Source organism: Cydia amplana, chromosome 9 (genome assembly GCF_948474715.1).
Source record: "Cydia amplana chromosome 9, ilCydAmpl1.1, whole genome shotgun sequence".
NCBI lineage: Eukaryota > Metazoa > Arthropoda > Insecta > Lepidoptera > Tortricidae > Cydia > Cydia amplana.
Window position 1 is genome coordinate 1,717,747 of NC_086077.1, and position 15,338 is coordinate 1,733,084.

The window sequence follows — 15,338 nt, forward strand, 5'->3', positions numbered from 1 at the left end:
CAATATATTTATTTAGTTGCCTTTTATAAATGCAATAACAGTGTAAATTGTTTACAAAATACATGTAATAAAAATTAGATATGTATAACATTGCACAAATTACAAAACAGCCATATAACATAACATTCAATCTAAATAACATTGTACTTAACAAATTATTAATATTCTTAAAAATAGTGGAATCATTTCTAATAACTACACCATACAAATACTAATAATGCTTTTAAAGCACACTGATGTGATTATTTTTGATATTTAATATCATGATTAAAATTTTTGGTTGAACACTCGAGTGCATGGTTCATTATTACGAGTAACAATTTTGAAGCATAATGGCGTTAACCATAAACGGCTGCTAACTTAATCAGTTGATGATCGTCGTTTGTCCCTATCTGTCATTATGCCATAGAGAGGAACAAACGATGATCATCTGCTGATTAACTTAGCAGACGTTTATAACGCCGTTAGTCAATACAATTACTTAAAAGTCATTGATTCTACATGTACATAGATACCAAGTATCATCTCAGAAGACTAACACTTTATCATCAATTACTATGCTATAGGTTGAATTAAAAAAAATGTCTTGAGTTATTACTTGTGGATTACTAGTTCTTTGTCTATGATACAGTAGACTCCAATTATCTATACAGTACAAGGTGTAGGTCTAAAATTCTAAATATATTGTGGTCTGTACCAAATATTATTAGTAGCAATCTAGTGATTGGTGTGTGAGCAGGACAATACTATGCACATTTGCACATATGTCCCACTCGCACACCATGAAGATTCTAGTGTCCCCTGTACACAGGTTTCCTCTTCTCAATGAACGACACCATGCCCTCAATCCGATCTTTCATAGGAATGTTCCGCTCGTAGAACTTCTGTTCCACCTCATAGCCGTCTTTGATGCTGCCCTGCACACCCTCGTTGATGGCTTGCTTGGCGCAGCGGAGTGCTATCGGAGCGTTGGGGATTATCTCCCGGGCCAGCTCTAAGGACTTCTCGTAAGCTGCATTCTTATTGCTGTTCTGTGGCACGACATGGTTTGCGATGCCTGGAAATATTGGAAATAAGTTAAAACGGCCAAGTGCCAATTGGACTCGCGCACGGATAGACGTGGGAATAGCTAATTCGTAATTCATGTCGATTTGTCTGCTGTACACACTCGTCGAGAGCCTCTCGACGAAGCGCGAGATGAGACTAGAAGGAAACAGGATGTACACACTCGTTCTCGGCCTGTCTCGGGGTCTTTTGACGAGTGTGTACAGGCCACATAAAACCCTCCCTTGGGTCGTTTTAAAATTTCCCATTTTTCGCACTTGTATCATAAATAAAGCATAGGTCAACCAAATCTTGCCAGTAAAAAAAGGCGCGAAATTCAAATTTTCTATGGGACGATATCCCTTCGCGCCTACATTTTTCAAATTTGCCGCCTTTTTCTACTGACAAGATCTGCTTGACCATCTATAACTATTATATAAATTTCCCTTTTTTAATTAATTTTGTCCAGAGATATTTAGAAGTTCAAAAAACTGATACAATTGCATAAGTTCTCTTACCCAGAGCTTTGGCTTCAGCTCCACTAATTATTCTGGAAGTATAGATAAGCTCCTTAGCTATATTAGGATGGATGACCCTGGGCAGTCTCTGCGTACCCCCAGCCCCAGGAATCAGTCCCCGGCCTGTCTCCACCAGTCCCAACTTTGCCGTATCTGCAGCCACACGGATGTCACAAGCTAGTGCCAACTCCAAGCCTCCTCCGACAGCCACTCCTTCAATGGCCGCTATCGTTGGCATTGGAAGGTCCTCAATTTCAATTAATGTCTCTCTTAATCTTCGAACAAATCTGGCCACCTCTTCATCAGACATTTTAAACCTTTCTTTTAAGTTTGCACCTGAAAATATATAAGTGGTGAACATTATTATGTTTCTAAAAATGCCTGAACAAGTAGAATGGCGATGCGAGCAGGGTACGTGTCGCCGCCGGTTATGAGCAAACGCTCGCATGCTAGTACTCGCCCGCGCTGACCGAAAAACGTAAACATGCCTTTTGCGCCACAATAACGTTCAGATTAAGAAGCCAGACATCAAATCTGTCTAAAGGAGGCGTATCCATTCACCAGGCACACAAGTTTTTACTACCGTTGCGCGAGAAATGTGGAAATGTGGAGAGGAACGAGCGGCGACACCGGTTCCGATACTAACTGCGCGCGATAGCCGTTCTAACCTCTTTAATATGTTCTGTGGCCTTATTACAAGATCTGTAAGTATATTAGCTTTGGTATTGGGTATGATATAGCTAGATGACCAAACGCTGTCACTTCAAGCTCGGGTAAATCCATTCAACCCTTTCAGCAAATATCTACCCTATTACTTTTTCTTAACAAAATCGCATAATCTAGATGGATTTACCCGAGTTTGAAGTGACAGCGTCTGGTCATCTAGCTATATCATACCCAATACCAAAGCTAATATACTTACAGTTAAGCGACTCAAATCTTGATTAAAATGCAATTCTAACTAGCACTATCAAGACTAGGATACGTGTTTTATTTTAGGACTGCTAACTAAACTATTAACTACAGTATATGTATTTGCTGAGTTAACCTATATAGTTCAAAGTATTGGACATGGGCATAAAAACTAGATATTGCTTACCAGCGCAGAATATCCCAGGCACCAAACTGTACAGTATGACAACAGAAATCTTAGTATCCTCCCGTAACAGCTGGTTGACCTCGCGCATAGCGTCAACCATATCGAAGCTCAGCGCGTTGCGAGAGGCGCCGGCGTTCAGCCCATACACCGCGATACCCTTATCCTCGCCTGTTAACTTCTCGAACACTATCGGCCCTTCCGGAGCCGTCGCCAGCCCGCGCCACGGCACTTTGCATAACCGCCGCAAATTGTTCAATCTTGTTACCAGCATCTTAGTTTACGAATTTACAATAGTTGGAGCAATTTTAGAGAATTACAGATATGATGATTGATGATAAAAAGAAAGGTATTTCACAAGATTATATTAGAGCAAGAGCAAACCGGAGTATTTTTTGTATATCAGATAAACGTCAAAACCTATTTTACCTAACCTATTTTAGATAACGCGTTATCTTTTCTTCAATGTTTTAATTAACTAAACTAAAAATTAATCTCGCTTCGGTTCGTACTTCGTAAACAGTAAATATTTTTTTTAACTATTATGGCCTGGATGAGTGTTTTAAGCCAAACAAAAGATAAAAGCCATAACACACTACCGCACCGTTCAAGGTCACGGTATTTCAATGGCGCATCAAGGCTGCATCGCATCCATAAGTGAGAGCGAGCAAGAGATATCTATTTCTCGCTCTCACATATTATAGCCATTATAGGTGCGGCACACCAAGGTCGCGGTGTAGTCCGGTAGTGTGTTACGGGCCTAAGGCCCGATTCGCACGGCAGCTTTTTTAACGCGCGTTAAAAAAGCGTTTGAATGACACAAATGGATAACCATGTATATATTCAATTATTCACACGTCAGCGGTGGCGCTTTTTACCAAGCGTTGTTGGATTTTCGACGTTTAAGTCTTGGTCGTTAAGTCGAATTTAGTCTGGACAGATTCAAACGCTTTTTTAACGCGCGTTGAAAAAGCTGTCGTGCTATGGGGGCTAATAGGAACAAATTTCTTGATCATAGTTAAGTGGAGTCCAGAGTCCAGACGAGACAATTTTTCGCCAATCTGATGAAATTGTCCTATCGAGGCGGCCTAGCCAAGGTGACGATCGCTATCGCTTCGCCATCGAATCGCTTTATATTTCTCTATCGCTCTTCCACATTAGTGTGACAGTGACAGTTGCGTTTCATGGATTGGCATGTTGTCTACGGGGCCAGGCCGAGCGGACGCAAACGCCAATTTGATTCCCCGATCAAATCACAGATTATTAACTAGTTACTTGGATCAAATCAGCAGGTTTTTGCAAGTTAGTATCTATGAAATGCAAATTGGTGATTAAATTGTGTACGTACAGTACGTGTGGACTCTAGATGAGAATGGCGCCAATTATTTTCCTGATCAAATCGGTCGATTTGCCCAGCTCGCTTGGACACGACTTTAAATAGACAGGGTGCTTGTTAGGACGACTAAATTAAGAACATCAAAACGGTTTCCGAGCTCCTCAAGCTCAAGGGCACGCGCCTATTGATACGAGTAAGCGCTCCATGCTCCATAACTCGAGCCCCGCTGAGCGCTCGCTCGCAGTCTTGAGTCTGTCGCATCGCGAAGTTTCAGGTGTGCGAATACGTCCGTGAAATTAATCCAAAATTGAATAAAAATGCCTAGTTGTGCTATTATTACGTGCAGAGTAAGAAGCCAAACATCAACTCGGTCTAAAGGAGGAATATCATTTCACCGGTAAGCGTTTATTTACTTACAGTAATATTGAAGTAGTTTTATGAAAAATTAATGCGCAGTGACGCTACGGCGAATCACAGTCATGACAGTGACAGTCTTGACAGATGAGTGACAGCCTGACAGTGACAATGACACGGTGGTGGTGCGTAGTGTTGTGCTGTGCCATATAGCTCTGATCGTCGGTAATTTGATTTTTTATTGTTTGTTCTAAAATATTTCTGTCTATGTGCTATCTTAGTAAATAATATTCAAAATATGTAAAGTTTATAATTATATTTATTAATTCAGCTACACAATATGGATTGAATGGATAGTACCAATAGTTCATTATTAAAAAAAAATTGGGGACATTTTAAGGCCCCAGTACACAATGGGCCATCGCCGGCCACTCCAAGGGATGCAGCCATGCGGTAGAATGAGATAGCAATATCACCTGCTCCCTCTTACGCATAAATACGTCCCTTGGAGTGGCCGGCGATGGCCCATTGTGTACTGGGGCCTTTACACAGTTCAACCTAGCCCCAAACTAAGCAAATCTTGTACTATGGGTACTAGACGACGATAAACATACTTATATAAATAAATACATACTTATGCATAGAAAACATCCATGACTCCGGAACAAATATTAGTGTTCATCACACAAATAAATGCCCTTACCGGGATTCGAACCCAGGACCATCGGCTTAGCAGGCAGGATCACTACCCACTAGGCCAGACCGGTCGTCAAACCTTAATTGTTAATGGTTTTGTATTAATGCTCATTATAAAATTTACGGTGCATCAGACAGGTATATATAGTGGAACCCAGTGGAACCTCGATAACTGGAACCACATCAATAAAGTCAAGAAAACCCAACCCAACAACAATTCTAAAATTGATTTTCTATGGTATTTTCCTTTAGAATCGTTTAATCGAGGTTGGAACCCAGTGGTCTGTTTTGGGTTTATTTATTTATTTTGTTAATGCACATTATAATTCTTGGTAGTGTTAAACTATTGTAGTCAAACAAATTTTATAATGATCGTTGTTAATTTTGTAGTTTTCCACGAGAACCTGACATTAAGGAACAATGGATCAACGCTACAGGTAGAGAAAATTGGTTTCCTACAAAAACTAGTACCATTTGCTCGAAACATTTTAAAGAAAGTGACTATAAGTATCAAAATTCTGGAAGAACAATACGCAGAGGTGCAATTCCAAGTGAGAGCATTGTACGAATACTATCCGTAAGTTTAACATTTATTATTTTCCTATTTCACATTTATTTCTACTCGTGTATAAATCTAGGTTGAATTTCGCTCGACATATTTTGATGCGATAGAAAGATCTTTGACAGTAACACCGCCAGTAGTAAAGGCCCATTGACTTATATCTCAGGACTGGCCTTACTTGCACTAAAACGGTACTAGTTCAGCGGTGTCACTCATGAATTCGAGCCAATCGTGCAGTCTAACGCAACTACCACCACTACTACCAACTTGCAACCAATCGCACTGGCGCGCGCGCGTGATGCGAACCAATCTCATCTCATCAACCAATCGCCTTGTAGCGGTGTCATACCGCTGTACTGGCCCCATTCATGCCCCATTCTTATTACCCGATAAGTAATACCCGATTAAGGCCAGTCCTGAAATATATATAAGTCAATGTAAAGGCCCCGTTGAGCCTGCGTTTATGTTCGTGCACTTCGCTTACCAGTGGGCTTACCGCGAAAACCGAAATTCGCTAATTGCGAGCATCTTTTCTTTTCACCACAATTATTAGGGCGTATTTAGAGTGACAGAGAAAGATGCCCGCAATTTGCGATCTTCGGTGTTCGCGGTAGGGCGGCAGGTTACTCATCTCTGTCGGTGGCGCTTCACTGGCGCTTGTGCCTGACAGCAAGAGATGTGAGAGGGTAGATATAGTATCTACCGTCGGTCATATCATAGTTTCTATCAAACTGTTTTTATAGCTTATTAATCCTTTTACACCAGGCTGATAATAAAGTATCGATCTATTTTGTTTTTACTACAATATTATCCAACCGTCTTTGTACCCTCCGCTAATTCTTATTCGTATTAGAGTCAGACCAAGATAAATCTGCAAGTTTGACGTTTACAATAACACTTGCACTGCACTGCATGTGCTATCAAAATCGTTGCTGACTTATCTTAGTCTAATTCTATTTTGTTTGTATGTTATTTACTTGAAGCAAGTTTTATTTTGCACTTTTTCAGACAAAACCCTCTACAGGTAACATTGCTGAATTTGTTGATGCAGCATTAGTGAAAATAGAGGTAAAGAAATAATTTTAATTTTTAACAAGCAGAAACGTCTGCGAACGATGCTATTAAAACCACTTTTAAATTTATTCTAAGTAAAGAAATAAGTTCCCAAAAACCCAAAATTTGCCATAGAAAATATCGATATGGCACGATTGTGCATCCCTAGCTAATGTCACCTACAGTGTTGCCATTTATACAGATTTATCTATCGGTCGAGTTTGCCCAGCTCGTCTGGATACGGCTTAAATAGCTTAATACAGATTTTCGAGCAAGTTACAGCAGAGTAGTGTAATCATCATATAGTACAAGTTACAGATTCAGATTACAGATTTTGTGCATGCTGTGACTGGTCGTATGCCTATTACATACCTAGTATTAACCTAATTTGTTCATTACAAAACACACAAACTAGAAAGAAATACCTTGAATACTAAAATCCCTTTCAGTCGCATATTTCATACATGATTCTAATGAATAATGTCACAATTACAACTTGAAGTGCACGTTTCGTATTTCACCACTTGTGGTTTCATTAAATATATAACCCACTATAAATTTTTTGCTATTTAGATTAATAACTTGCGTAAAATAACCATCACAAGTTGAAACTAACCCAAATATGTGAACTTTTGGCATTAGAATGACAGTGACATTGACAGCGTGACGTTCGGTCGTATTGAAGTCTGAACTCCTAGTACAGAGTTAATACAAACAGTCCAAAACGCCTAAGATTTTAAACTTCCCGCTATGTTTTGAGTATGTTTGCTACTGGTGAACGTAAAATACTTCCACACAGGAGTGTTTTTCGGAAAGAGACTAAAAGTATCCCAAAGTAAAATAATGCTTGCAGGTTCGTGCGTGTAGAGGGGCCATAAAGCGTTCTTTTTTATTATAATTTAGTCTACTCAAACTGACTACCCGATTATTGCCTGTGAATGTGTGCGTAGACGTCATTGAGAATATCTCCGTCTTTCTCTAAGACGCAAGCGTGAAAGGGATAGATCTTGGTAGCATCGAACTTTACGACTTTTGACCTCTTCCTCGGTTATGGTAGCCTGGTACTTTTGGTAAACATTTGTCTTAATAAATCACTGGTCGTCGGTTGCATATCGCTAATAGGTACGGGGCAAATGACCTCTTCCTCAGTCATGGTATCCTGGTACTTTCTGATTAATGTTTGTCTCGTTATGTCGCCATTATGTCGCCAGTATGTCGCCAGTATGTCGCCGTTATGTCGCCGTTATGTCGCCGTTATGTCGCCATTATGTCGCCGTTATGTCGCCGTTATGTCGCCGTTATGTCGCCATTATGTCGCCAGTATGTCGCCGTTATGTCGCCATTGTGTCGCCAGTATGTCGCCGTTATGTCGCCGTTATGTCGCCATTATGTCGCCATTGTGTCGCCATTGTGTCGCCGTTATGTCGCCATTGTGTCGCCAGTATGTCGCCATTGTGTCGCCATTATGTCGCCGTTATGTCGCCGTTATGTCGCCAGTATGTCGCCAGTATGTCGCCAGTATGTCGCCGTTATGTCGCCGTTGTGTCGCCATTATGTCGCCATTATGTCGCCATTATGTCGCCGTTATGTCGCCATTATGTCGCCAGTATGTCGCCGTTATGTCGCCATTGTGTCGCCGTTATGTCGCCATTATGTCGCCATTATGTCGCCAGTCGCCAGTATGTCGCCGTTATGTCGCCAGTCGCCAGTATGTCGCCAGTATGTCGCCATTATGTCGCCAGTATGTCGCCAGTATGTCGCCAGTATGTCGCCAGTATGTCGCCATTATGTCGCCGTTATGTCGCCAGTATGTCGCCATTATGTCGCCAGTATGTCGCCAGTAAAAGAGTATAAAAGGCAGGAGCGGACCGCCGGTATTCATTCATTCTTCAACCATCGGACTAGCAGTGACTCTGGTTCTCGGGCGTTTAAATATTCGGTGAGCAAAGTTCCTCTACTACTGTTACTATGTTTGTTTTCGCTTGGAATTATCCTGGTGAATTTAAACGTGGAAATGGTGTCTGTGTTTGGTTTTACGGGGACAATATCGTCGTAAAACTGATCTTAGACTTTTGTGGAGATTCTTTGTTACCGTGTACGGGATTTAAATATAGTGAAGTTTCCTACGCAGTGTTTTTCTAAGTGCCGCCACGTTATGCAGGGACAATATCGTTGCATAGCAGGGACTTGGAAAGCGTGTCTGTGTTTAGTTTTACGGGGACAATATCGTCGTAAAACTGAACTCAGGCTATTGCGGGGATTCTTTGCTGCTGTGTGTAGTTATAGTGAAGTTTTCTACACAGTGTTTTCTAAGTGCCGTCACGTTATGCAGGGACAATATCGTTGCATGGCAGGGGCTTGGAAAGCGTGTCTGTGTTTGGTTTTGTGGGGACAATATCGTCATAAAACTGAACTTAGATAACGGTGTTTAAGGGAATTTCACTTCTGTGTTTAGTTAGTTTGATTTTGTGAGTAGTTTGGTTCGTAAAATTGAACCTAGTTATTTTAGTGTTTTACTATGGGGTCTTTTGCTATATATTTTAAAACCAGATCATTGTTTGGACTGACTGTTTGTCCGGCTGGACCGCTCACCCCTTGCGGTGTTAAATGTGAGCAGTCTAGGAGTCTTTTTGCTCCAAGATGAGGGTTATCTTGGCACCTTCTCTTTACCAACATAGAAGGTGAAAAACGTCTCCCTCCTTAGCTCTCCAATGTCCAGCTGTTAGATGAATAATGGGGATGTCACGTGCGCATCATCCGGAGTAATCTGGGCCCATTTGAAATCTACAGTATTTGGAGGCTTCGTATATTAAATATATTTATTTATACCACTTATATACATAATAGGGCCCTGTCTTACCCATGTTGCCACCCTGCCTTTGTGCAACCCGCCATGGGGGGAGACAAGCCCACGAGCTGTTAGGTTGCATTCTCGGAATCGCTCGCCGAACTCTTACAGTTTCTAGTAGGACACACTTGCGTATATTCCAAAGTACCAGGTCGATGGTAAGTACGAACTGTACTTTGGTTATACTAGAGTAGGGACAAGGGTAGGTTTAGGGTAAATTCACACACTAATTATTCGGAATTTAGGGTTCATTTTAGTCTTGGTCTGTAAAACTGATATATTTCTCCTTTTAAAGGACTTCAACTAAAGTCTCGCTATACTAAAATTTTGCGTAAATAGGTATAGGGTTCCAATTGCTTAAATCTTCCAATATTCTAATTTATTTGGGGAAAATAATTAATGTAAAATCTTATCTCTATTTTCATTTATGAGATTCTGGTTTTCTGGTGTAAAGACGAGGTACTGAGTATTACAATCATGTTTCTAAGGTATTTACAAAATAAAATCTTAAATATCAAGTTGGGATTAGGAACACAGTCTATTCGGAGATAGAAAATCGACGACTAGCTGTTTTAGGGAACCTTTGGCAGGCAAGAGTAATCCAAAGGATGATTTGAGTGAAATAATGCTCATCTTGATATTTCAGTCTCATAAAATATAGTACATTTTTAACAAATAAACTTAGTACTTCGTTCATACTTCTAAAAAACTAGAAATACAGTTTATATTTTAGTTCTGGGGAATGGAAATGGGATTCGCATCCCTAGTTTTTGAAATAAAAAAGAATAGTAATTTTGATGACTGATGGATACTTTGACACTTCTTTCCATAGCCATCTAGGCACGCTTAGGTTCCGAAGTGTTGGTCATAGCCCGTCTGGCTAAAGAGGTAGGGTAGGAGTTCCAATTGACCTTGCTGATTGGACTAGGAGCCCCCAATCCTGCATCGAGCGTATGGGTAGCATATTTCGAATAGAAGCTGGTAGATAATAATATTAACTTGAAATGCTAGGGTGTAAATGGGCTTACCCCAGGAGTGCTACTCATATGTTATCCCGGAGGCTTAATAGATTGTAGCAGGCTTTTACCAACCCCATTTTTAAACTCATTTTACCAAATATATTTCTTTTATATCAGTATAATCATATATGCTGCATTTACCTAAATAATATCATTTGAAGTAAAATATAACTCCATTTACATTACACTAATAAATTCTGGTAACTTTTGGTACTATTTCTGTATTTTAATAAATTATTCTAGTAAGTTACTCGTTAGCGTCATAATAAATGTGCTTCCAATATCTTAAAATATTTATCCTAAAGTCCAGGTAATTGTAAATAAAATCAGAGTCCAAAATTTAGCTGATACTCATTAAAGAACTTAGGGTACCGCGGTTCACTTCGAGGGGTCCTAACGCTAGACTAGACGATCACGACTAAATCACTTGGCCATATTCTAAGGGTAAATCTAAAGGGGGTGTTTATATTATGGTAAGTAAGTAAGTAGGTAGTGGAAGGTTACATTTTGGTTCCGTGACCAAGGGATCTAAAATGCACCTTTTAGGTTCATTTTGGATACCGAGGTTTCTAAAAATAAATAATAGAAGGTAGCCTTTCTGGTTGCCTACATTTTGCTGACCGTGTTATGGAATGGGTACACTTAGTTTGGACTCTGCTTTTATTGTGGTTTAAAAAAAGTCATGAAGCATTATCTTTATTATTCAATAGTCACTACGCATTGAAAAATAAAATAAATAAATCCTTAAGAGTTACTGTTTAATAAAAATAAAAAAGTTTTATTATTTTCATTCATCATTCTTGCTGTTGGTAGGGATTCCTTTTTATATTCATGAGTTAGGATGATTACCATCAGAAAAAAAAACAATTTTAAGTCCATCTTCTTGCGTCATTGATATCTGAAAAATAAAGTAACAAAATTAAAGCCATGAAGTATAATTTTAGCACTTACAACGGTTATTTTAAGTGAATACAATCAGACATTTCCCCTTGCGTCATAGATTCGTTAAGAAACTAGTTTATCTCCAGTACCATTATTGATAATGAAATAAATAAATAAATATATCGGTCAGGACAATCTATCACATATCAACCTGGTCTTGGGCTAGGCAGTGCTTGTACTCCTGGTATTAGGCGGCGCAGTGCATACCTGTATGGATAAGTACATACTTAGATAAATAGATAATATTCATGACTTGGGAGCGCATATTCATGTGGTAGACGCGCAGGAGCATGCCGTTGTCAGGCAGTATTCACAGACCGGGTCGCTATCGACTGGGCTAGGAAGCAGTTGCCAATATTCTAGACATAGATTTATCTCAGATAACCTAGGCTAAGATATCTAGTTGTATAAGAAGATAGGCTTTATTTGAATATTATGGGGGCGTGGAATTGCTCATTTACACGCAGAAATACTAAGGAGCAGCGGGCGTATTCCACGTTCTTATTCTCCCATCTTAAAAGCCGACAACGCACTTGCAAGCCCTCTGGTTTTGCGGGGCGACGGTAATCATTTATGTCAGGCATTTCGCCTGTTTATTTGCCTTTTATATCCCATCTTAAAAGCCGACAACGCACTTGCAAGCTCTCTGGTTTAGCGCGGCGACGGTAATCGCTTGCCTTCAGGCGGTTCGCCTGTTCTTTTGCCTTCTATATCATAAAACAATATTAGCTACGCGCATGCGTTAATATAAAAGTTAGATTTGTTAGATGGCGTGTTTACAGATAAAATATCACTCTAGGAGTATAAGCTACAAAATGAGTAATAGAACTTCATATGTACATAATTCGACGGCTTAACATAGCCTTGACATTCATAGAATAGTATCAAGTAACAGACAATTATGTTAGACCCACGCGTAGAAAGATTAATATTGTGTCTTAAGTGTCAATCACAAGTCGTCATCAAGTTCGCCTTTGTATATAAATGCATGTAAATTTTATGTGAGCCCGTTTTTGTGTAATGAAATAATTTACTACTATTACTACTACTACAATCACGTCTGTTAGGACTATGTTTGGGTTGATTAGTAAATATCACACATTTGCTATGGTAGAATAAACAAGTATTTATGTATGTACGAACAAGGATTTCAGTGGATACGCCTGACAAATAGTTATCTATCACACCTGTTAGGACATTTAGTTTAAGAAAACAGTAATAGTATCATTATTCATCTCAGCCGAAAGATTTCCACTCGACTAAGGCCTTCCCCAAGGATCTCCACGACCATTCATTCACTGCCCTCAACTCAACCAACAATTATTACTAGAGGATTAGTAGAACATACATTGTATTTGAACATTTACCTACATACTCTACGGTACGGGACCCTAAAAATGTCACAATGTCTGTCAAGAATAAGAATAGCATTGAAATATGTATAACTACTGTTTCATTGTTTTACCGTTATCTACAAGGGCTCCTGCGAGCTGTCTTGTGTACCTCAGTCATTTGATAATGACTAACTAATCAATCAATTTCATGAAATTCGATTAGAATTTGTAACGAATTAAGCCCCTGGGCGAACAGTGTGCATACATAAGCATTTTTGTAGTACAAAGTGGTACCATGTTATCATAGCTTGGCTTAGGATTACAGTATACTGTTCTGCTGACGGCACTTTGCTATCATGTTCTGATTACTATCAAATAATAGTGTACAGTAGGTTAAGTTAGCATTCTTAGTACCTAACATGAAGGAAAATCATGGTGTTTCATTTTTTCGGTAGTGTTCTGTGTAGACAACAGGCGCAGCCATGGTTGCAGCAAAAGTCTAGAGACAAAGCCGTCGAACAGGCGTCTTGAAGTATCAGTAGCGGCAGGGCCCTTGTTAGTCTGAAATAACATAGACAAGTATTAGGAATTTCAGTTAAAATAAAGTAGAATAAGTAGCTGTTTTCTTTTCCTTAGAGTCAGTTTTAGCTGGGCAATATGTTAACATTATTCTTAAGTCATCCAGTCGCGGGGGCGCATTATTATTTTAATACATGTGCAGTATACTGAAATACGAGGGTACTTCAATAAAACCAGTCTGGATTTGTAATAACAATGTATATCAATGCATCCATGCAAACTGGCGTGCTCTTGTGTTGGAGGCCAAGGCTCACTTTAGGTCATTAGGTCTGCGTGCCGGCCAAGTAAGTAAGTAATCAAGTAATACATCCATGGAAATGTTAGGCTTCACCGAGTAAACTAGGCATTAGTTACTTAAGTTTTCCTAAATCCAAAAAGTTTGAGAATCATTGCTCATACAGGGCACATTTCCATAAAGTTAGGCCACCAATAAGTTAGTTTTAAGTTTACTAAGTCAACAGAATTAGAATAATGAAAAGCAGAATACAGTTTTCATATCCCCACTCTTTCATCGAGAACTCTCTTTAAAATATTAGTGACAGACATAAGCCATGAGTTATTTAGCTTATAGTAAGTTTTGTATTTATATAATAATATCAAATACCTTTCATAAATGGGAGCAGTCAGTAGATGTACAGTGAAGGCAGTGTTGACACTGTGGCACGGGTAGTTCTCCGGGAAAACACTGGAATTGAAAGTGTGGAAATGTTAGCTAAAGTAAGGTGTATTTATAAGCCTCATCGAAAGTGTTAATTATCTACTGCAAGTAGGGTCTTCACAGAAAAAAATAGGAAAATAATAAATAATTCAGAGATTTTTGAAGAACAATTGAAAAAGAAAAATTAAATTTATTTATTTTCTAAGTGGGATTTAGTCTAAGAATTACGTTCTAGTGGCATAGTAGTTATACTTACTAGAGTAGTGTCGAATCACTCTGAAGAACCACGAGGACAGCGATGGAAGGTTGCTCCGTTCGACTTGATGTACCATTGACGGCAGCTGACCATTTGGTTTGCTGAAAATTTCGGCATATATTGGTGAATTTATTGCAAAAAGATGAATAGTTTTCACTAGTGAAACAATTGGATAGATAGATAACATTAAAATGATATTTTGTGACCACTTCAAAAGTTAAGCCGTTCACTCTAAAATGGTTTGTACATAGTTAACTAAGAATAGATTGTAGCAACAGATAGAACGGGTCAAGAATGTGTTTATGGAAATTGTTTTCAGTATTTTCAGCCATAAAAAAAATTATTCATTGTAAGTTCACAGTCAGTAAGTAACTAATATAGTGTGTAGGGACATTAACGATAAAAAGCCTTTTTTGAATGGAAATTGTCTTCTGCAGATAGTAGGGTCGACATACTTTATTTAAGTTGCCGGACCACCGCTGGTTCCTTTTTAAGAAAAATACATATTCACTACAAATTGCCATTAACATGCAAAGAAACCTGTTTATTTTTAGCTGAGGCATTCATATATTTAGTCAATTTTATTGTATTGTGCTTCCAAGTTAGAGTTTTTATTTAAGAAAAAAAAATTGAGCCAAATCATCTTTCTAGAACGTCGACATTGGAAAATTCCAAATACAGTAAGTACAACTCTAAGAGTATTTGTATGGTAACAGAGTTGTTTTACTTACGTTAAAAGGTCAGGAAAGAATCGTCAAAACCAGCAAAGGGAGGTTCCACAGCATAATTTCAACTTCTTGTTCTTCGGTAACAGGTTATGTCATATCGGACACCGGGGATCATTTCAGTAGTTGTCAGCTTACTGAAAAGGCAATCGTAGTTTGTAAGTATTATTGCAATATAAATAGTGTAGAGAAGGACTATTAATATTAGATAGACAGCGATAAACAAAAATCGACACGTCCATTTTTTTAAATACCGGGTTTTACTTTGATCTCTTTCAGTTTTTCAAGAAGAAATGTGGTTAAGTTGCTGTACAAAGA

At 39.0% G+C, this 15,338-nt stretch overlaps 1 protein-coding gene across 1 annotated transcript; it reads right to left on the bottom strand.

The window, feature by feature from the left end:
• Positions 1 to 789: 789 nt before the first annotated feature.
• On the bottom strand, positions 790 to 3,033 carry LOC134650925 (methylglutaconyl-CoA hydratase, mitochondrial). Its single transcript, XM_063505877.1, has 3 exons — positions 2,662 to 3,033; positions 1,563 to 1,898; positions 790 to 1,057 (listed from the first exon to the last, which is right to left on the bottom strand). Exons 1-3 carry the CDS (start codon positions 2,930 to 2,932, stop codon positions 792 to 794), a joined length of 873 nt encoding a protein of 290 aa, XP_063361947.1. The 5' UTR covers positions 2,933 to 3,033; the 3' UTR covers positions 790 to 791.
• Between the last annotated feature and the right edge of the window lie 12,305 nt (positions 3,034 to 15,338).

Coding starts and splice junctions, on each gene's coding strand:
- LOC134650925 (XM_063505877.1), bottom strand. CDS start 2,932: ATGCTGGTAACAAGATTGAACAATTTGCGGCGGTTATGCAAAGTGCCG. Junction 1,899..2,661: donor GCCTGGGATATTCTGCGCTG/GTAAGCAATATC, acceptor ATATATTTTCAG/GTGCAAACTTAAAAGAAAGG. Junction 1,058..1,562: donor AGCTGAAGCCAAAGCTCTGG/GTAAGAGAACTT, acceptor CAATATTTCCAG/GCATCGCAAACCATGTCGTG.